Source organism: Python bivittatus, unplaced genomic scaffold (genome assembly GCF_059951505.1).
Source record: "Python bivittatus isolate LINGU-HERP-01145 unplaced genomic scaffold, Pbiv_v1 ctg000980_np1212, whole genome shotgun sequence".
Classification (NCBI taxonomy): domain Eukaryota; kingdom Metazoa; phylum Chordata; class Lepidosauria; order Squamata; family Pythonidae; genus Python; species Python bivittatus.
Genome location: NW_028277125.1, coordinates 35,983,163 through 36,004,280, shown reverse-complemented (window position 1 = coordinate 36,004,280; position 21,118 = coordinate 35,983,163). Strand labels below are relative to the sequence as shown.

The following is a 21,118-nucleotide window of genomic DNA, read 5'->3' as shown; positions in this document are numbered from 1 at the left end:
GATAAAACAGATTTCAAAGCTTTAGGTTTTAAGCCTGTATTGTTTTGTTATTTCCATTTACCTTATTACCTTTCACCCCAATAACAATACTGAAAAATACTTAAGATGCTCCACTTAGCTTTTAAAAAATTGTCTAAGGAACCAACAATAACATTTTAAATTTACATTCTTTCTGCTTATAAAAAAAGAACTCGAGATTTATTATCATTAGAATTCTATGCAAAAGTAACAAAGCAATCAATGCCAACAGAATAAGCCTAACAACACAGCAGCAAGAATAAAAACCAACTTCTTCCATATACCTGGCAGAACAAAAACATTTTCACCATTTTTCTGGATGTCCCTTAAGCAGGCTGGCTTTATTGTGACAGAGTTCCATAAAAGGTGACATATATGGAAGGTCACAAGCAAACCTTTCTCCCTACTAGACATGAAAGGATAAGAAATTATCTTCTGATCTGTATGGTCCTAGGCATTCTTTTGGCCTCAAAGAGCTGTGAGGAATGAAATTCTGCCCTCCATGTCACAGAAAAAGGCCCATACTCACCTTATCCTGTTCCTGTCGCTTCAGGGCTTCAAGCTTCACCTGGTCAATCTCAGACCTGGCATATTTCAGCTCTCGTTGTAACTCACTGAGCTTTTCCACAAGGAGATTCTTTTCTGCTTCTTTCTGAGAGACTTCCTGAAGATGGTAAGAAGAAAAGCCCTCATCACCTTTATCAGATTTACACTGTCCTGAATATATTTTATGATATTTATTTATTTATTAACAATGTTTGCATTATTAACATACTTTTTAAATGGTAACATATGTGATCTCAGTAACCTAGCAGGGTCTGACCTGTTTAGGACTTAGATGGGAAACCACCAAGATGTACCAGAGCTGTGAGCTAGACTGGGATTTTGTAAAGCATCATAGAAGGCAGCCATGGGAAACCACTTTTGTGCTGTTGCCAAGAATATTACAGGGATGTGTCATCAATTCATGTGTCCTGAATTCATCAGGACACCATACTTTTTCAAGGCAACCCTAGAGCAGAATTCTCAGGGAAGTTTGTCAGGAGAAACAAAATCACATTTGATGGATGGACAGGTAACATGACTATTTTGTTTCCTTTTTCCTCTATAGAGGTAAGTAGCCTGCAAGTCCTGCAGATCTTTTTGATATCACTTTTTATTTACTTCAGTTGCCTCTCTCTGTTGCACCCAATGACTGCTGCTAGCAATATCCAATTTACACTTAACCCAAGCCATATACAGTATATTTTGTTTGGTTTGGGCTAAGACATTACTGTGATTTGTAACCATGGTTTATGGACCACCTTTTATTTGTTCAACAAACTATAACTAAAATAAAGCACTAATTGGATAATATTATATGTCCAGTTATAGTAGCAAACTGCAACAGAGACCTGGCATAGAAGATCAGCCAGTTGCAATAGCTCCATGGGACAGGGATGATCCCCTGGAATGGCAGGTGGGGATTGGGACAGTCTACTTTACATTTTACATGGGTGATACTGTTTAGTAAAGATTAAATAAATAAGTAAATAAATAAGTAAGTAAATAAATAAATAAATATTGTATTTCCATTAAAGCAAGGTTTGCAGCAAATGATAAAAAACAACTCAGGGATACTGAAAGCTATTAGATACTAAGAATGCACACATCAGTATATTTCCAGTCAGTTTTCTTATATGTTTATATAATCAGCAATCCACTTCTATTTCGATCTGCAGATCTTTTAAAAAGTATGAAAAGTAGCATTTCAACATACTTTCCCACAAAATAAGGATATTTATTATGTATTTTATGCTAAAATAAGAAAGTTATTTCTTTTTTTAAAAAATAATGTATGGAAATGGAAGGATAACCATGTCCCAATTTCCTTATTAGTCCAGAAAAAGTGAATCAGGTTTCTTTGCTTAAAACTGTGACCTGAACAAATTCTCAAGTTTTCAATTTCATATAATACAATAGAAGCAGATGCAATTCTACCAGCTCCAAAAGTATTTTGGTGAAAATACCCCACGCACACACACACAAACTCTGAATATTATCCATTACGGAGAATTTTGAGAGTCCATGTTCACTGAGCTCTCTGTAGATCCCTGTAATATCCTCAGTGGATATTATCCTGGGAGGGATTGGAATCAAAGTTTCCTCCTGTCTTATATAACTTTTCAATCATCTCTCCTCACCTTCTGTTTTTCATTTTCTAGCATAAGGAGGCTTTCATCTCTGTGCTGCTGCAAAGTGAGGATTTCCTCCATGAGCTCTCTCTTCTCAGCTTCATACTTAGACACCAGTTCTTCCTTCTCTTGCTGAAGACAATTCACAGTTTCATCTTTCTCCTCCATCAGTGCCAGACGTAGGATCTCCTGGTATCAGCAGTGCATTGTCTTTATCAGGTAAAATACTACTGAATATGAGCTGAATATGGTTAAAGTTCTGTCTCCTGGGACTTCCTGGAGTTTCCAATCTCATAGAGTTTCAGACTATACAGAAATGCAACTCTAATAAGGGCAATCTAATAAAGACTCCAAGAAGTCAAATATGGGGGAAGGCAACTTTTACTGAATTCATCCTCCTGACCTGTTGGTTAATCCTATGGCAATGTTGCTGGAATGGGTAGACCTGAAAATGTAGCCTAGTTCTTGCTCAATTTTGGGATGAGGAGGCATAAAGCTAGGTATGGGAGCAGTTTACCTCCAAAAGGTCCTGTAGTCTTATTAGCAAGTCTTATATTTGCATTTTTACTTGAAAATTGTACAGCTGAATTTTGCCCATTTTGCACCAAATTTTAGCAATTATTTCAGTCCATTTTCCAAGATACTAAGGATAAGAATTAAAGACCTCCTTAATGTGTTGTACTCCCACCCCATTCATATTTTTGAAAATAAGCACAAAAATTTCTATTGATGAAATCTGTTATTTTACAATCTCATGATGTTTGCAAATGGAGTGCTGGGACCATGGGTTATTCATCCATGCATGATATGCTTGGATGAATATGATATGATACCCAATTATACATCTCCATCCCAGGTGTCCTAAGTGATGCTGTGACTACCCTTTTGCAGTGCCTGGAGGTTGTAGGGGCCTGAATGGGGGACAACAGGCTTCAACTGAACCCTGGTAAAATGGAGTGGCTGTGGGTACGGGGAGCCTCAAGATCTAGGAGTTTATCATCTTTGGTTCTTGATGGGGTCGCACTACCCCAGACAGACCCGGTGCGTAATCTGGGGGTCCTCATGGACTCATGACTCCTGTTGGAAGAGCAGATGGCAGTCGTGGCTAGGAGGGCCTTTGTGCAACTTCATGTTGTGCAGCAGTTATGCCCCTTCCTTGATCAGGAGGCCCTCCACATGGTCATTCATGCCCTGGTCACCTGGTTGGATTACTGTAACATGCTCTACATGAGGCTACCCTTGAAGGGTATCCAGAAGCTACAACTGGTGCAGAATGTGGCGGGGCAGACAGTTCTGAATGCCCCTAGGAGGGCACATATAATACCACTTTTACACAAGCTGCATTGGTTGCCAGTTTGCTTCTGGGTCCAATTCAAGGTGTTGGTCATCACCTTTAAAGCCCTTCATGACACAGGACCAGGTTATCTGAGGAGCCGTCTCGCCCCGGTTACTTCAGCCCGCCCCATTTGGTCCAGCAGAAGGGGCATGTTGTATACCCCACCAGTCAAGGAATTTCGACTGGTGGGGTCTAGGCAGAGGGCCTTTTCTGCTGTGGCTCCCGCCCTATGGAACAATCTGCCTCCTGAGGTCCGGTGTGCCCCCACTCTCATGGCCTTCAGGAAAGGGGTGAAATCCTGGCTGTGCCAGAAGGCCTGGGGGCCGGATGGGGGCTTGCACCAGTGGAGGTGGCTTGTGGGGTGATTGACCTTGCCACCCCCCCCAGTCATCTTGAATGTTTTAGTATTTATGTACAGGGTTTTGTTTTTTATACTTGATTTTTAATGGATTGATTTATTTTAATTATTTATGGGGTATTTTTAATTGTTGATGGGGTTTTTGATTTTAACTGTGAGCTGCCCAGAGTCACCCGTTGGGGGGAGATGGGCAGCATACAAATTTAATAATAAATAATAAATAAATAAAATAAATAAAATATTTTAAAATTATAATATGTAACTTATAAAGAAGTATTGTTCATGCATATATTAACACAGGTTTCTATTACACTTTTCCTTCCAAGGATCTTCTATGTGGGTTCCTTGCACTTTATCCTCATAATAACAACGTAATATAGGTTAAAGTAAGTTGACTTACAGCCACTAGCCTGAACTCAGTCAGTGAACTTCATAGTTTGACAGATTTGAAAGTTGATTCCTATTGCAAGGTCAAACTTTTAAACATTACATTCTATTCTATTTTTGTATCATTTTTATTAAGATATAATTACTCCCCCTGTTTATTAAAAAATCTTATTAAAGAATCTTGAGTGTGCCCTGACATCTGATGTATCTTCTAGTTGGTGGGATGTTGGCAACAATATGTTGGCTTGCAAGATTATTTCTAGATTGGAAACTCTAGCTTGCATAGAGTAGCATGAGCACACCTCGGGTAAAACTGGGCTTTGGTTGCCCCTGTGGTATACTGGCCAAAATGTACCAAAACTGGCATCATATCCTTACCATAGCCAGGAATTCTGCAAGTAGCATGGGAGAACTAAGATTGATAACCTAGTCTACTCTTCTTTTTTTAAAAAAATCTTATTTAAAAGCATTACATTAAAAGCCTTGAATAGAAGAGAATATATGTTGGACTCCACATTAATGTGGACTCCCCATAATGTGGCCTCCAAGGACTCCACGTTAAAAGGCTTGGTTGGCTAAAGCTATGAGTGGATGCAAGTCAAAATTCATGGGCTCATCTGTTAATGATCACAGCATATGGAAGATTATGACTTGGAATATAAGAGGAACTAGTGGTAAAGTCTGGAAATTATTGATGAAATGAAAGAAAAACAGATATGTTGTGTGTTTGCAAAGCTAAGAGAACAGGGACCAAGAAATAAGAACTAGATGACAGAGTCATCTCTCTGCAGAATGAGTGGAAAATGGTTATAAAGAAAGAGGATGTGGAAGCTACTTGAACACAGTGAAAAGAATTACGTTACAAATTGCTCTTACTGGAGATATTAAAAATGATGCTTGGTGGAAAGATGGAATGAAAATGGTTCTGAATGAGAAGAAAATTGCATATAAGAGAATGATTGCAGCAAAAGTATGAAAATGGGAGGAAGATATTTTATCATGTGTATAGAACAAAAAAGAAAGATGCAAAGAATATAGTCACAGAGAACAAGGAACTGATTGAACAAAACTGAAAGAGAATATGAAGTAATTTTGGTAGAAATAAAAATTTATTTGAAAGTGGGTGAAGATTTCTAAGCAAAGATCTCCAGCAAGTACCAATGGAATTAAGAATAAAAGGGATGTATTTGGGATGAAACTGAAATAAGGGAATTCTGAAAGGTGCAATTTTTGAACAGAAATTGAAATAAATGGTCTAAATATTAATGTGCAAGGAAAAAAATCTGTTGAAAATTAAACTAAAAATGCTATGAAATGTTAAAAATGGGAAGATTGCAAGAGTTGATGATGTTCCTGAAGAAATGTTAATAAGTGGATGAAATTTGCATTAGGGTTGTCTGGGTAACTTAATGTTTTTGTGCAGACTGAATAATTCTGTGCAGACTTTGCGCAAAAATATGTAATATGCTGTTGTTATTCTCCAGTGCAAAGGGGAAAGTAACAAGAGGAAACACACACACACACACAAATACAGTGAATGAGTTTGTTTAACATGCCTGAGAAGATGTTTGGTAGAATTCTGATTCAAAATGCAAAATAAACTGCAAAATAAATATATGAAGGAAGAGTGAATGAGTTGAGAGGAAAGGGAAGACTGCAAAAGTTGTGTGTGGATGGAATTGATGAGATCCTCAGAAAGAGAGAAGTGTGACATTTAAAGAAGTGGTGGTATAAGGTCATTGTGGAAACTGATAATTTGCAAGATAAAGATATTAGATTTCTTTTTACTTTCATCTCTTGCCTTTTTAAAAAAAAATTAGTTACTTTTTTTCTTAAACTTTGTATAATGGAATAGCATGATAGATACATATGAAATAACCAAACTAAATATAGCTGAGTGCTTTTATGTCATGTATATATCATATTATATGTACATTGTACTCACTGTAGTATTATGTCTGCTCCAATGTTCTAAGCATTGAAGTTTCAGTACTTACTCTGGGTTTGATTTCCTTTGAATTGTGTAACTGATAGAAAAGTTTTAAGCATTGATACTTATTTCAACAATGGCATCTCACTGCTTAAACCTGTTCCAGTGATACTGCTGTTCTATTAGATGTACAGAGGAGGAGCATCCAGCACATTCATAACTCCCAAGAACACCTTTACCTGATCTTTTATTAGGTTTAGCTGCAACAACCTTGTGGCCTATTAACCATGTTTGTATGTTCTTCAGCTTGTCATCCCAAAAACCAGAAACTGAAGATCTATAGTCTAATCTTTATAAGAAGAATGAATCTGGCAGTCAAGGCTTGTTAAATCAATTATGGCACCTCTCTATTATCTACTATCCTGGCTTTCTAACTAATCTTGAATGTTTTACATTTAGAGTCATAGGGTTGGGGGGGGTTATCTTGAAATGCATCCCACCTCACAATCATCCTTCTAAAACACTCATGACTGTGACGTAAAGCAGGTTGAAGCTGTAACTCCTCACAGCAGTTGGAAGAAATTATAGTTATATAATTTCCCCCAAACAAGTTAGCAGATTACTATTAGGAGCTCCTAAATAATGAGAGTAGAATAGACAAAGAGAACTTATCACATTTACATCAAAGCTAGGTAGTGCTCTTTGACTGATTTCGTTTTGTCCAGATCATTCAAAACTAGATTACCATTATAGACAGCCCTGGGCTGTCTATATTACCTCCATGGCAAAATATTACATAGACTGTGGTTGATTAAAGTTCATATAAGTATGTTAATTTTTGTCACATGATGGTTTGTTGCTTTTACTCCAAAGACTAACACAGCTACCAACTCTGGAAATCAATACGATGTATTAGAACTGATTTTAGTTTGTGGAGGTAGGGACTATTTGATACCAATCACTGCAAATTAATCTAGGACTGTTGACTTCTTGGACTTGCATCACCAACCTTCTCTTTTCTAAGAGTTCCAAGGTCCTCTTCAAAAGCTTTCTTCTGATGTTTTATAGCTAGCTGGCACTCTTCTTCTGTTTGAATCAACTGGTGGTTCAACATCTCTATCTCTTTTCTTAGGGCACTTTCCTGAAGCTCAAGTTCTTGCCGAACTTTTCCTAATTCCGCTATGAAAGAAAACAAACTCTGTTCAGAAGAGATCCTTGGTATTCTCCAATATAGACAGTGTTGAAAAAGATTTCAATCATACTAGGCTTCACCATTGTCTTTTAGTTCACTAATATTATTCCTCCAAAAGATAACAATCTCATCCTCTAATTACTCTTTATTAATACAGTCTTTAAACACTGTTTGCTCTGATATGTTTTGTGGTATCTGATTTTGAATTTGGTTGTAGCCACACTGTTAACCATCTTACTAAACGGAATAGATAAAACAGCAAATAAGTCCAGTTTTTCTGGATCAGGCCAATGGTCCATCTAGTTTAGCATTCTGTGTCACAGAGTAGACAGTCAAATGCATTCAAGAGCCTCAGAAACATGCATATAAGGGTCATAGCCCTTTTCTGCTCCCCAGAAGGTGATATTTCAAAAATACTGTGATTCAGGAGATAGCATAGAGCTCTGTATGGGATGAAGATACCCCATCCTCATTTTAAAATTATAATTTTGATTTCAAAATACTAGGATAAGCATTGAAGATGAAAACCAACAGAACAACAACAGTAACAGATACGAAGCACAAAAGATCACCCCCTTCCCCATTTTAGAGTATAAATATATTTATAATCTTGAGGAGATATACAACATGTTAACATATGCAAGCATTGCATATTTGGATATGCAACGTCCAAAAAGTAATTTGTTGACAGATGCAATCTGGAGATCAGATGTGACTAGAACAATCTTTAATTAAAAATTCTTCGAGACACTGAGTTGCTCTGTTTTTCAACTAATACTATTTCCCACAAATATCGTTTGGGAATATCAGTGATTCAAAAGAAAGATGTACTTTAGTTTTTCAATGTCCTACTATAACAAAACTGATTTTCTAGTGTTGCAGAATTTGATATGTTCTGAGAAAAATGAACCATAAATCTAATATTAATGATTGAAGACTGCTAAGTATTTTTCTTGTTTCTTTGGACACTTTTGCTTTTGACCAAAATGAATAACAAAATGGGCACTGCAACCGGAAAAAGTAGAAAGTACGAGTTTTCTCGTTTTCCAACACCACCTAAAAAACATGATTTCTCCCAAAAGTGCTTGGGATCTTGCATAAGCAAAACATCATTCTCATGTTCATTAAAGTAGCCCCTCCTAATTCCAGATTTGATGCAAGCCGCAGAAAAGTTGTAGCTACTTTAAGAAATTGAGCCAATATCTTTTCTGTGCAAATAATGTGAAATGTTAGTTGAAAAGCATTAAAACAACTAGTAATTAATTGCAGACTGAATATGAGTCAGCAGTGTGATGTGGCTGCAGAAGAATTTCACTTAGGAAACAAATGTAATGCACAACTATTGGAAGGCAGATACCTGCCTTGATAATAATATCTGTGAAAAAGATTACCAGTTGAAAATGAGTCAGCAGTGTGATATGGCTGCAACATTTCGATATATCAGCTCACCGCTCACCTAACTGTCCACTCCTAAATCCAACTTATGAACAGTGTAAAAGTTTCGGTATCAAAACAGCTTCTTGAAGGCTCCACTTTGCATATGGTACTAGTGTGAAAATGTTCATTTACTTCTGCTATTTCCTGTTTTTTAACTAGTTATGAGAATGCTAACAACCAACCAGTGTTAGGCATAATCTTAGCACAGACAGATTACATCTGAGAAGTTTAAAAAAAGTTGACTGGCACACAGCGGACTTAAGATACCTAGCTAAGCTAAGAATTTGAATGAAAGATCCCCCTCTTATGAAATATTGTCACTCAGTGAAAAAAGTCAGGCTTGCTGAACTTTTGAATCCAAATGAATTGTTGAATCAGATTATGCATACTGTACCTTGAAGTGCCTTTCTGGAAAGATCAATGCTTTGATTTTCTCCTTCTAATTGTTCCTTGCGGGCTTCAAGTTGCGCTGCCAGCTCTTGTGCCTCAAAAAGACTGGTCTCCAGGGATTCCTTCTCTGTTCTAAAAGCACATTAGGATATTATCAGTGCCAATCAATTAGGCTGTCTTCACCTTGAATCCGCTTTGTTGTTTAGTCGTTAAGTCGTGTCCGACTCTTCGTGACCCCATGAACCATATTGTGCCAGGCCTTCCTGTCCTTCACTGCCTCCCTGAGTTTGCTCAGTTTCCTTGAATCCGCAGACATCCATAAAGCAATAATTTTGAAAAGAGACTAATGTGCAGCTAGTATTTATATAAATGTTTGTTGGCACTGGTGATTCAGCCCACCACAGGATCTGACACTATGTGCTCATGTGAAATCCAGAAAGCAAGATCTGTGCACTGTATTTGTGGGAAAAGATAGCTGAGAACCATAAACATTTGTTTTTGTTCTTGTAGAAGAGGCAGGATATCAGTGCTAAGATAAAGGTAAAAGCACCCTCAAATCGAGCTCAACTTCTTGTAACTACATGAGTGCATCCTGGAGTTTTCTTAGCAGCTTAGTATGGATGTAATTTGCCATTGCTTTCTTTCAGGATTTTTTTTTTCTTGCTTCCCAGCCTAGCCTACAGCCCTGGGCTTCCCTGGTGCTCTCTCATCTAAATACTAACCAGGCCTGACCCTTCTTAGCATTTAAACCCATATACAGTGCTTGACAAGGTTGGCTAGGTACCGCTATCTACTGAGACATAACAACTGTAAAATAAACATAAGTTGTGTTAATGGAGAGAATGTTGAAAACCACCATGTTTCTTCAGATTTCCTTTAGTTTTCAGTCACTATGTACATATTGATCAATGCAGAACTAAACTTTATTTCACTGAGATTTTAGAGATGGAGTTGCAAGAGCTATGTTAAATCTGTTGACATACAAGAAATTAACAGAAGTAAGAAATTAGCAAGTACAGTTTTATGATAATTTAATAATTATTTTGGCATCACTACATTGGGATCAAGGATAAATCTCTGACTTGGGACACTGGTTGTTTTGAGAATAGTGAGAATTTCAGCCTTGCAAGTAGGAACTGCAGCAGCCAATCTGTTAAAGCACTGTCTCTTCAGGAACGAATGTCTCTCTTGAACTATGTCTTCAGCACAGTTGCATTTGTGCATAGATCTTACTTTGAACCACAGTTCTCCTATTCTATTCCATAATTGACTTTTTTGCCCCAACTGACCCATTCATCACACTGGGGCAGCCAACATAAGCAAAACTAAAGAGGCATTATTAGAACTGTTACTGTACAAAGCAAGTATTCTTCAGTGGAATGTGGAGAACCAGAAGCAGCAAGGCAGAACAAAATAGGTGGAAAAAAAAGAAAGGAAACAGCAAGGCAGACAATCAGAGATACAAGCCATGGAGAAGTAAACTGTTGGTCAAGTAAGAACCAAAAAATCCTCTACAGTATAGGAAGTCCAGGTTAGTTAAAGTCAACAATTAGCCAAGTGTTTCATCTGCCAGGACAACAGTGTCCTTTAAGGGTCTGGATGATCTTGGGAGACACACAACCTACTCCAGATTGAAAGAGTATGCAACAGAGGTAAAGCTATCTAATTTAGGCCAGGAAAGTATCACTGTGATTATTAATTTCCTCTGTGGTGGTAAAACTATGAAACTTTATTTTAAATGGCTCCTCATGTATTTGGTAAAACAATAACTTACTATGATTCAGGAATGGGTTAAATATAAACATATGTATGATAGAGTACATTTACAAGAAACTGCAGAAAAACCTCCTTCAGCTCTCCTGTCTCATATAACATATTATGAGATACTTTTCTATTTCCTGACCATATTCATGTGAGCATTTTATCTCTTTGTTTAAAGTCTGGAAGCTCATGTGTTTAAGCAAGTATAGAGCAAGTCTTACCTGATAAGAGTAACATAAATATCTCATGCAAATCCTACCATAACTGAGTCTTGCTTTAAGTTAATCCACAATCTTATGGTTAGGGAATCATCAAATCAAGAATTAAAAGGAGCTATTTAGAATCCAAATTAAAGCATTCCTGATAAATGGCTGTTCTGATTGAATATATCCATTAAAGGGGAGCCCTCCACTTCCCTTGATAATTGATTCCAATATGCAACTGTTTTTACTGTTAAGAAGTTTTTCCTAATGTTAATTCAGAATTTGCTTGCATGTAACTCAAGGCCATTATGCTGTTTCATGTACACTTGTTTCATCAGAGATAATCATTACCTCAATGTGTCTGTCTCCTCTGTTAACAACTTCTTGTGTCTCTGCATTGCAGTGAGTTCCACAGCCAGCTGTGCCTTTTCCTTAGCTATCTCTTCCTTCTCCTGTAGCACACGGATGAGTGAATCCGTTTGCATCTCGATCTCTCTGTGGCTCTGGGCCAGTTGCTCACCTAGAGTTTGTTTCTGGGTAGTCAGCTGGTAGAATAGAGACAAAAACCTGCATTAGAGACAGATGCTAGTAGCAGGAGCTGAAGACGTCATAAAAAAGCAGAGATTCTAAAGAAAAAAAAAGGATATAAATGTAATTAATAAAATGAACCACTAAATCTTTCCAAAAGGAATCTTCTTTTCTTCTTTCACCCCTCAGGTTTTCAGTGTGCTACAACCTTGAGTGCAAGTCTTCTTAGAAAACTTCTGGATTCTCTTGCAGAAACTACTAAAATGGACCTTCTAGCTCTTAAATTTACAGAGAATTTTCTGAAAACATATTAAAATATATAGTCTATCCAGATCCTTGCGACATAACCATCCATGGATCCTAGTGCTATTCCATTTACCTACTGATCAAACATGCCAGAATATAAAGAGGAAAAAAAGTGTCTGGGGAGCGGGGGGAATGCAAAGTTATAGATTCACTCTTCCCATAATTTTAGCAATCAAGGAAACAAAAACGATTATAGTTTTGTGTGATTTGCATCATTTTCTTTTGGCTACAGAACGTAAGTTTGTCTAATTGTTTACCAAGCTCTCCTTGTCCTCTTTCCGGAGTTATCCAGCTAAATGCAAAAGTCAGAATCAGAACAATCAAGTTGATCCAAGTCAATTCTTATTTACATTCTGTACTCCCTGTACTTTGCAGTGATAAAAGGCCTCATCTTTTCATACCTGCATCATTTGGTCCTGTAGCTGGACTCTTTCCCTTCTCAGTAAGGCTATTTCCCCTTCAAGAATTTCCCCCTTCTCTTCAGAGGCTTGGCAGCTCTGCTCCAACTCTTGTTTTTCTGCCTTCATGTGCATCTGCTCCTTTTCAAAGTGTGCAAGCTGTTCTCGCCAAACAGCTTGCTCTTGCTCCAACTCCTGCTTCCTCCCTACCAGCCTGCTCTTCTCATCTTCAAGCTGCACAATAAGAGGAAACACAGGGATTTACAAGTTCTAGAAGTGGGAGGACAGAAGGTAGACAGGAACATAAATGGCAGGCTGAACTTGGAGTCATGCCACCATAAGGGGATGATGCAGAAATATCTGTTCAAAAAATAGTATGTGTACAATCTTGCAGTAACTTTATTTGTAAGTTCTAAAGTGCCTTTGAGAATGAATGAGCAACCTTATACTTTGAAAGTATAATCTCTGCACAGATTGTTGGATCAGGAATCAGAAATCTCACACAGGTATGCATCTATATAGATGTATGCAGATGTCCATACTTTTATATGCCTGCACTTATACATCTTATCCTTCTCCCTTGCCTTCCTCTCTTTCAAGTCAGACTGTTTGTCTGTCTACCTAGTTACTCTGTTTTTATACTGATATGTTTCTCCCAAAATGTGCAAGTGTCAAATGGAAAATAACAACAGGATAGAAACATTGGTTATTCAAATGTGCATCCTAATCAGTATGGATTTGGCATATGTCTTGAAAAACATTTTATGCAAAATTGGATGTAAGCTTCACGTACAGACTTGCACATCTCCAGGCATCTGCAGTTCTCCAGCCCTGCAATTCTAAGAGCCAATTGAGATGTATGCAGTTAATACCATTACTACTACTACTGCTGCTGCTGCTGCTGCTGCTATTATTATTATTATTATTATTATTATTATTATTATTATTATTATTATTATATTAATGTAGGGGCAGGTATAGCAGTGGGATCACAGGTACAGAGAGTTTTAAACTTTTCCCACCTGTCACTGCCTCAATGAAGTTACTTTCAATGGAAATAATGTACACATGTGTGCTATGCATGTGTATATAATTGAAGCCATATCATGAAAAAATTAAACTCTTTAAACTTGTCTCTTGTGGTCTTGCTAGGAACAATCTAAATATAATTTATAATTTTAAAAACATGCACAATAATTTAATTTGTTTGGTGTAGAGGTTAAGGCACCAGGCTAGAAACTGAGAGACTGCCTTAAGCACAAAACCAGATGGGTGACCTTGGGCCAGTCATTCTCTCTTAGCCCTAGGAAGCAGGCAATGGCAAACCACTTCTGAAATCTTGCCAAGAAAACTGCAGGGTTTTGTCCAGGCAGTTGCCAGGAGTCAAGACTACAGTATATGGCAAACAGCAACTATCACAAATGGTTCACTCTCTGCAAGTTTTTTGGTAAGTAAAGGCACAAGCCAAGGGTGTCTACTCTCCCTTTTATTATTTGTAATCACACTGGAAGTTCTGGCAGACAGGCTCCAAAAACAAAACACTGGGATCAAAATTCAAGGATAGGAATACGGAATGAAATGCTAGGCAGAAAATGTAGTACTAACAATTATGCAACCACTAAGCTCTGTGAAAGAGTTGATGAAAATAATTGAAAATTTTGGTCACTTTTCTGGATACAAAGTTAATGAAAAGAATACAGTGATAACAACAATGTACCTAACTTCTGAAGATGAAGACTTGCTGATAAAAAAGACTAGCTGTGAGACAACTAAATATTCAGCAAAATACTTATGATATTATCTGATAGGATGTAATAAAGATATATTTCAAAACTATTACAACAAATTATGGAAAGAAGTAAAACAAGACTTGAAAGGTGGAAAAACTTAAAACTTTCTTAGCTGGGACTTATTGGGAGAATAAAAATGAATATATTACCTAAAACAAACTTTTTATTTCAAATGGCAGCAATTCCAATTTTAGTTAAAAGTTTGCAGGATTGACAAAGAATAATCAAGAGATTCATATGGAGTGGGAAAAAACCAAGAGTAAGATTCAAAATCTTACAAAACTCAAAAGAAAGAGGTAGACTTGCTTTTCATACTCTCAAACTATATTATCAAGCAAATTGTCTATCATGGATAACAAAATCCAACAAAGTCTGCTGAAAAATTGGTACCTTCTGAGGATAAGTCTGGTGATTTCACCATTAGCATCACAATCAAATGCTTTTTATTCCAAGGATAATTACAGTAACAAAATTACACTGCCAGTAATACAAGAATGGGAGATCAAAATCAGAGAATATGCAGCAGTGGCAAAGCTGACTGTATATATTTATTTAACTAAATTCAGGCAGGAATGGCTCCCTTATCTATGCTTTATAATGCACAAAAAGGCAGGTTTAGACATTTGGAATATGTTTTTTTAAGACAAAAAGGTATGAGATCATCTAAAAATATCATACAAAATGATTTAAATAAATATAAGCCACAATCTCCAATATTTCAAGAAAAGTACAAATACTTAAGTAATGATTAGTAGCTACAGACTATGGAAGGGAAGGGAAAAATGAGCTATTGAAGTCCTCCTTATGATGGTTATTCTCTTTTGCTCTTTTAATTCTGTTTCAGTATCTCACACTTCTGTATTCTTTACTACCAGTTTGAAGAATGTACAGTGACTATGCCCTGTCTCTTGTAAAAAAAAAAAAAAAGTGCAATTAATATGTTTGCTTTCAATCTAATATTCTGTCATTAGATTTCATTCAATATTTAAACCTTTACCACCTGAAAGTTGTTGTTATTCAACAAGCTCACATATGCTGACAGATATAATTACTACTCTCTGCTAAAGTCTGTCCATAGCACAGTTATTGTAGTATCTTGTTACCTGTAGGATGATGTGGTTTAGTCTGATTTTGTCATTTGCTAGTCCTTCATTCAGAGCTCCCATCCTGGTTAGTGAGTCCCTTAGTTCAGCATCTTCTGATTTCATCTTGTGTATGGAGAGTTCAAGCTCAGTGTTGCTGGCTTCAACCTGAGATGGAAATTGTAGGCATATTCAGATTAGACTATTCTGACAAAGAGATCAAATTGTATCATTTTAACTATTTAGATAAACTATAGGCATGGCAACTAGCTTTTAATAACCTTGTCCTTTTCCAAGAAAAAACTGGCAATAGAAAAACCTCTATCTACCTGCAGGAGATGGTAGAGAATTCTTTAATTTTGAATACTTCTCTTTCTACTCCCAGCTGGATTGCTTTCCTTGATACAATGCAAGGATTCCTCAAAGGAAAAGCTGTATGTTTTTGAGCGGACAACTATGTCAACCATACAGTTATAAATGTGCATGTGTGGTTACATATTTCTTATTTAACGTTTGCTGGATATTTGATCAGATGTTGGTTAAAATAAGTGTTATACAAAATGATCAAGGACCTTATTAAAATATTACATTTTTAAAAGGTAAATCTGTCCAGACCATTCCCTATTCAATGCTACCAAAATTTTATTTTATTCCAAAAACAAGACAGAGAAGGATTTTTGACATCTATGTGTACAAATGAAAGTGCTATTTCTCTTTAAGATCATTATGTAATCAAGAAATATTCTTATTAGGAAAATGCAGTTTCCTTCCAGAAATGTCAAGCAGGCCAAAAGAGTGGGTGGCAAAATATTCTGCTACTCACTTCAGCTGAGCAAATGTGAGCAGCTGTGGTAGTTTTTTTACTGAAGTCTTTGACCAAAATACTTACTCATGAAGGTACTGCCCAAAGACTTCATTGAATCATGGGCTTGGTGGGCATGTTATTTCTGAGAAAAGAGATCTAACTTAGCACACAGATTGCTGTTTTGAAATATTTTGAAGATGTGATGGTATGCAAGGAGCTTCATCCGTAGTTCTGGTTTTCCCTCTCTAAAGCTGTGAGAAATAAACTTTGGCTCTTTTCTTCTATAGCATTAGCCTGTTTCAGATTTCCTATGTTTTTTCTCTGTCATTGCTTTGCAATAAAGCAAATGGCTAATGGTTTTATTATATGTTTTATCAGACTGTTTAGCTGCCATCATCAGGAAACCAGTTCATGATCTTTAGGAACAGGAACAGAGCATGACATATTCCAGGCATGTTAAACTAGCTTTCTTCAACCTGATGTCCTCCAGGTTGGTAGATCTACAGTCAACACCCAAACTTTCTAGGAGAGTAATAGAAGTTCATCACAGCTGGTTAGAGCAGGCTGTAGCACTAGTATCATTCCTTTCCTAGAAAGTTCAAAGTGGTTAATAAAAATAGAACTACCACAAAATGCAACATGCATTCACATAGGCACAAACCCCTACAAATATTTTAAACACCATAATTAAGAGAAACAACAGGTTAAAAAGCAAGAAGCAAGCCAGGAATAGTATTCAAGTATGAGCAGTCTTCAATTAATTTGCTGGAAACAGAAGGCTTTCAGAGGAGTAAAGATCTTTCTGTAGTGGCCGAAAGCCATTAGGGAAAAGCTAAGGCTAAGATCTGCAGCTAACAAAATACCTTTTCTATCCTCACAGCTGGGATACAGTTCTGAGATATAAAGGAGGCTATTGCTGAAGAGCTTCATGTTCAGATAGTCTCCTATTACAGAAAGTCGTTTTTCAGGTTGCCTGGTTCCAAATAATTTATGGCTTTAAAGCTCATCATCAGAACAGGGCCCAGAACCCCACAGCTGTTTCAGCAACAGAGTAAGATGTTCCTATTTCCAATTCAATCTCTCTGCCACTTTTTGAAAACCTGATGTTTCAAAACACTTTTGACTATTGTAGTCCAGACATGATGCAACTAAGGCAGCTTTCTTCATTCTAGTGCTTTCATGGTTTCTGTTTAGAACTCTTACCCAAAATGGCCAATTATTTATTATTTAGGTTTCTATGCTGCTTCAATCAGTCCACCTCTAAGTGACTTATTCCAATGGCTTATAAAAATAGGAGTTAAGGAAAATTCAATAAAGGTACAAATTACCACAGTCAAATATACCTTTTCCAGGAATAAAGTTTATACATTAGTCTAGGCTGCCTAAGCATATCTGGCCTCAGCATTCAACTGGGCAATAAAGGTTCAAGGTCAGGTTCAGGTACACTACCAATCTACAAATCTGAGATATTAAGGTCAGTACTATCTTATTTTTGTTTACTTAGTTGGAAGCACCTTCATCTTGACAAAATTAAGATTTATTTTGTTCACCTTCATCTAGTCTATTATTTATCTCAAACTTTGATTCAGAATGCCGTTGTACTATAATACGATCACCTCATAAGAGGTTTCTGTTGAGATTATTAAAATTGGTTATCACTGGAATTCTATTCTTGCTCCTGCTTGAACTCAGTTTATCCAAAAATATCTACATGCAGAAGGCTCTTTGTATCTGTCACTGGCCCAATCCTGCTGTTGCACACCCATGTGGATTAATTTCTTCTTCTGTCTACCTTTAATAAGAAAAATTCTGCAAATTGTTCAGAGACAATTCACCAATATCTTTGACTTGACTTAAAATGGTATGTTATTCTCTGCAGCTGGAGTCAACATTGTTTTGTCTGTGCAAGCAGAAACAGGTAAAATAAAGAAGTGTTTAATGCTTTTTTAAGTTTTACATAGAAAATCCTCTATAAAATATTTCTTAGAAGAGCAAGATAATGGGGCAGTGTGAAATGTTGCAGCAGGATTACTTCTGAACTGAAAGTGGAGACATCTCCCCAGTCAGGGCAGGAGATGGGAACAGAGCCCAATGGCATGTAAAAACACATCCAATCCTTACTTTGGAAAGTGCTCTGTTCAAGCCTTCCTTTGCACTCTCCAGTACATCCTTCTCCAGCATGGCCTGGTTCAAAGTTTCCTTGACAGTCACTAGCTCTTTCTTCAGGACTGACATTCTTTCCTCAAGTTGCTCCAGAGACCGTTGCCTATGTGAAGAGAAAAAGTCTAGTTAGGCTTTGCAGTTTAACTAACCATAGCAGATTATGCTGAATGCATTGTTGATACATCCTGAATGCGTGGGGGTATGGTGTCTGTACTCTGAGTCTGAGTTGCAGAATATATAGTATATACTGGTTTACAAGGCAGTGTCTGGATTAAAGATCCTAACTTGCATAAGATAGGATGAGAATGTCTGTGCGGAGACTGGACTTTGTGTACACTTATGGCATATTGGCCCAAAGATGCCAAAACTTATTTGTACTGTCCTTACATTTAGCAAGGAATACTGATGTAGTCACTGACAAGGTTGTAATAAGAGATCTTAGGAGAGAATGGAAGAGATCTGCTAGAACAGCCCATTCCAGCATTCTATTTTACATCCCAGGCAACCATGTCTCTGGAAAGGATTCAGGCTAGACATGAGGGCAAATAGACTATTCCCACTGTTCTTTTCCAGTAGCTACTATTAAAGTTGTGCTGTCCCTGATCCTGGAAGTAACATTTAACTATAGTCATAACTAAGGTTATTGTTGACTGTGTCCTCCATAAATATTAATTTCTTTTAAAGCCATCTAAAATGATGATCATCACCATATAGTGCAGCATCTAATTCCGCAACTGAATTATGTGCTGTGTAAATAAGTGTTTTCTTTTCTACATACCGTACCTCCTATTTTTCTACCTTTAGTTATTTTTTAAAAAAATCCTAATCAGCTAGCTCTGAAATGTAGCAATTTGGGAGGGCTTTCTTAAAGATCTAGGGCTTCCATTGAGTGAAAAGGATTTGTTCTTCACAGATTACTTTCCCATCCACTGTGGAATGTCTCAGCTGTCTTCTACTAACTGCTGTCTATCAGTATCGTTGGCCCATTCCTCTTTCATTACAGAGTGCTAGAGACACAACTGCAGCATCTCACCCCCGCTCCAATTCCTTCCTCATCCTCTCCCTTTCTTTAATCACATCTTCTTTTTGCTCTTCAAGGAGTTTTCGCTGTTTCTGTAGCTCTCCATTCATCGATTTCAGGTGCTCTACCTCCAGATGGGAGGCATCAAGTTGCTGAGTCAGGCTTTCCACTGCTACCTCCAAGGCCTCCTTCTCTCTGAGAAATGAGGAAAAAGTACATAAACAATTTGAGGCCAAGATAATTCAGACTTTCAGACAAGCCCTTGCCTGTCAGGCTTGAAGAATCTTTGCATACCTCTAAAGATCAGTTGCTTCTCCTATGTAAAACAAAGCTTGGATGGATAATTCATTTTCTAGCAGAGAAGGTAGAAGGAAGATGTTCTTCCCCCACCAAAAAACTTTCCCTTCCAGCTACCTGCTCCTGTGCTCTTTGTCCAGTTATAAAAGACATACATTTGGGAACACTTGGTGGAAGAAAAGTGTGGGACAGAACTGGAAAGGGGAAAGCACGGGTGATGAAGGGGTTTTTACTGTCTTCACTAGAAACCAAGTCTTGTCAGCCCCACTTTTCAAAGAAGCGCTGCCTGGCTTTTGCTGCCTGCATTAAACATACGCTGTATTATCCCTGTCCAATTTGAAGAGTTTATAATGCTATAGGGAGAGGGGAGGCAGGATTTGAGAAGATCTCATAGTAGACTAACTGGGTACATTGTATTCTGAGAATCCACATAAGCAATTACAAAAGGCTGAAATAAATAAGCTACATTTCATTTATCATAAGGATTTTAAAAAAAAATTAAATTGCTTCTTTGAAAAACCATGGCCATGGTCACAGCAGTAAACATTTTGCTTTTGCATAACAGTAAAGAAGAAGGTTCAGGCAAGTCCTCATTCTGCATACTGCTTTCCCATGTTCCTGGATGGAAGGTTATTTATGATTTGGGACAATAATGGATTCAGCAGCACTGCTAGCTGGTGGTAAAGGGAGTTTGGGTCCAACAATCCCTTCTTAGGCTCTTTCTATTGTTTGGATAAAGTTATGGAACGATAAAAAAAATGCTTCCAGAGGAATCTGGTTCACTACTGACATCAGCTGGCTCCTGAAAACAATGCCAAGAACAGTTTGGTGGCAATTGCCAAGGGCTGGTTTCACTCCTTTGTGTCTTTCCCAAGGGTGGAAGGGGTATATAAAGCACTAGGTATATAAAGCACTAGGAATTAGTACTTTAAAAGAGAATGTAGTGGCCGAGTGAACTAGATTTTGCCTACTGGCAGACAATTCCGTCCCTGAGCAAAAGGGGCTCGCAGGTGTCCCAGTTACAAATGAATCCAGCACAGATGATTTCTACAACACTCCCTAACCAAGGAGAGTACTGAGAATCACTCCCCTGTCATGGCAGTGGGAGAATGGAAATGTATTTTTCTGCATGCATTTTTCTACATGTCTATTATTCAAAGGCTATAATATTTATCTGTTCCGTTTTTGAGCTGCTGTTTTTAATATCTTATTTGTTAGAACTTTTTTTTTTTTTTAAGTTCACAGCATATCAAAAGCAGAAAAGCTTTTAGATGAGAATTCAAACTATTTTTCACCAACATATGATTGAAATGGAAAGAATTAAAGGCCATCTATTTAAACTTCAATTAAAAACAGAATTATGACATACTGCAATCCAAATCCAAATGGATTGTAACAGGAGAGTACACTACATATTAAGGGTATGTGGATCCAAAAAGTCTGCTTTGCTTGTCTCTTTTGACAGGACAGTTTTTGTAAGGATTTTTTAAAAAACTCTGCAAAAATTATTCATCTCACTGGCTGGGAGTGAACAGGGACTAC

General features: G+C 37.3%; 1 protein-coding gene across 1 annotated transcript in view; it reads right to left on the bottom strand.

Annotated features, from left to right (window-relative positions):
- The window catches only part of CROCC2 (ciliary rootlet coiled-coil, rootletin family member 2), a 100,649-nt gene that overhangs the window by 43,363 nt on the left and 36,168 nt on the right, over positions 1–21,118 (bottom strand). The window contains exons 14-22 of the mRNA XM_088132085.1: positions 19,292–19,474; positions 18,217–18,361; positions 15,312–15,458; positions 12,422–12,652; positions 11,538–11,731; positions 9,227–9,354; positions 7,213–7,382; positions 2,202–2,381; positions 548–682 (exon numbers count right to left, since the gene is read on the bottom strand). Coding sequence (XP_087988211.1) covers positions 548–682; positions 2,202–2,381; positions 7,213–7,382; positions 9,227–9,354; positions 11,538–11,731; positions 12,422–12,652; positions 15,312–15,458; positions 18,217–18,361; positions 19,292–19,474 — 1,513 coding nt within the window. The remainder of the gene's footprint in view (positions 1–547; positions 683–2,201; positions 2,382–7,212; positions 7,383–9,226; positions 9,355–11,537; positions 11,732–12,421; positions 12,653–15,311; positions 15,459–18,216; positions 18,362–19,291; positions 19,475–21,118) is intronic.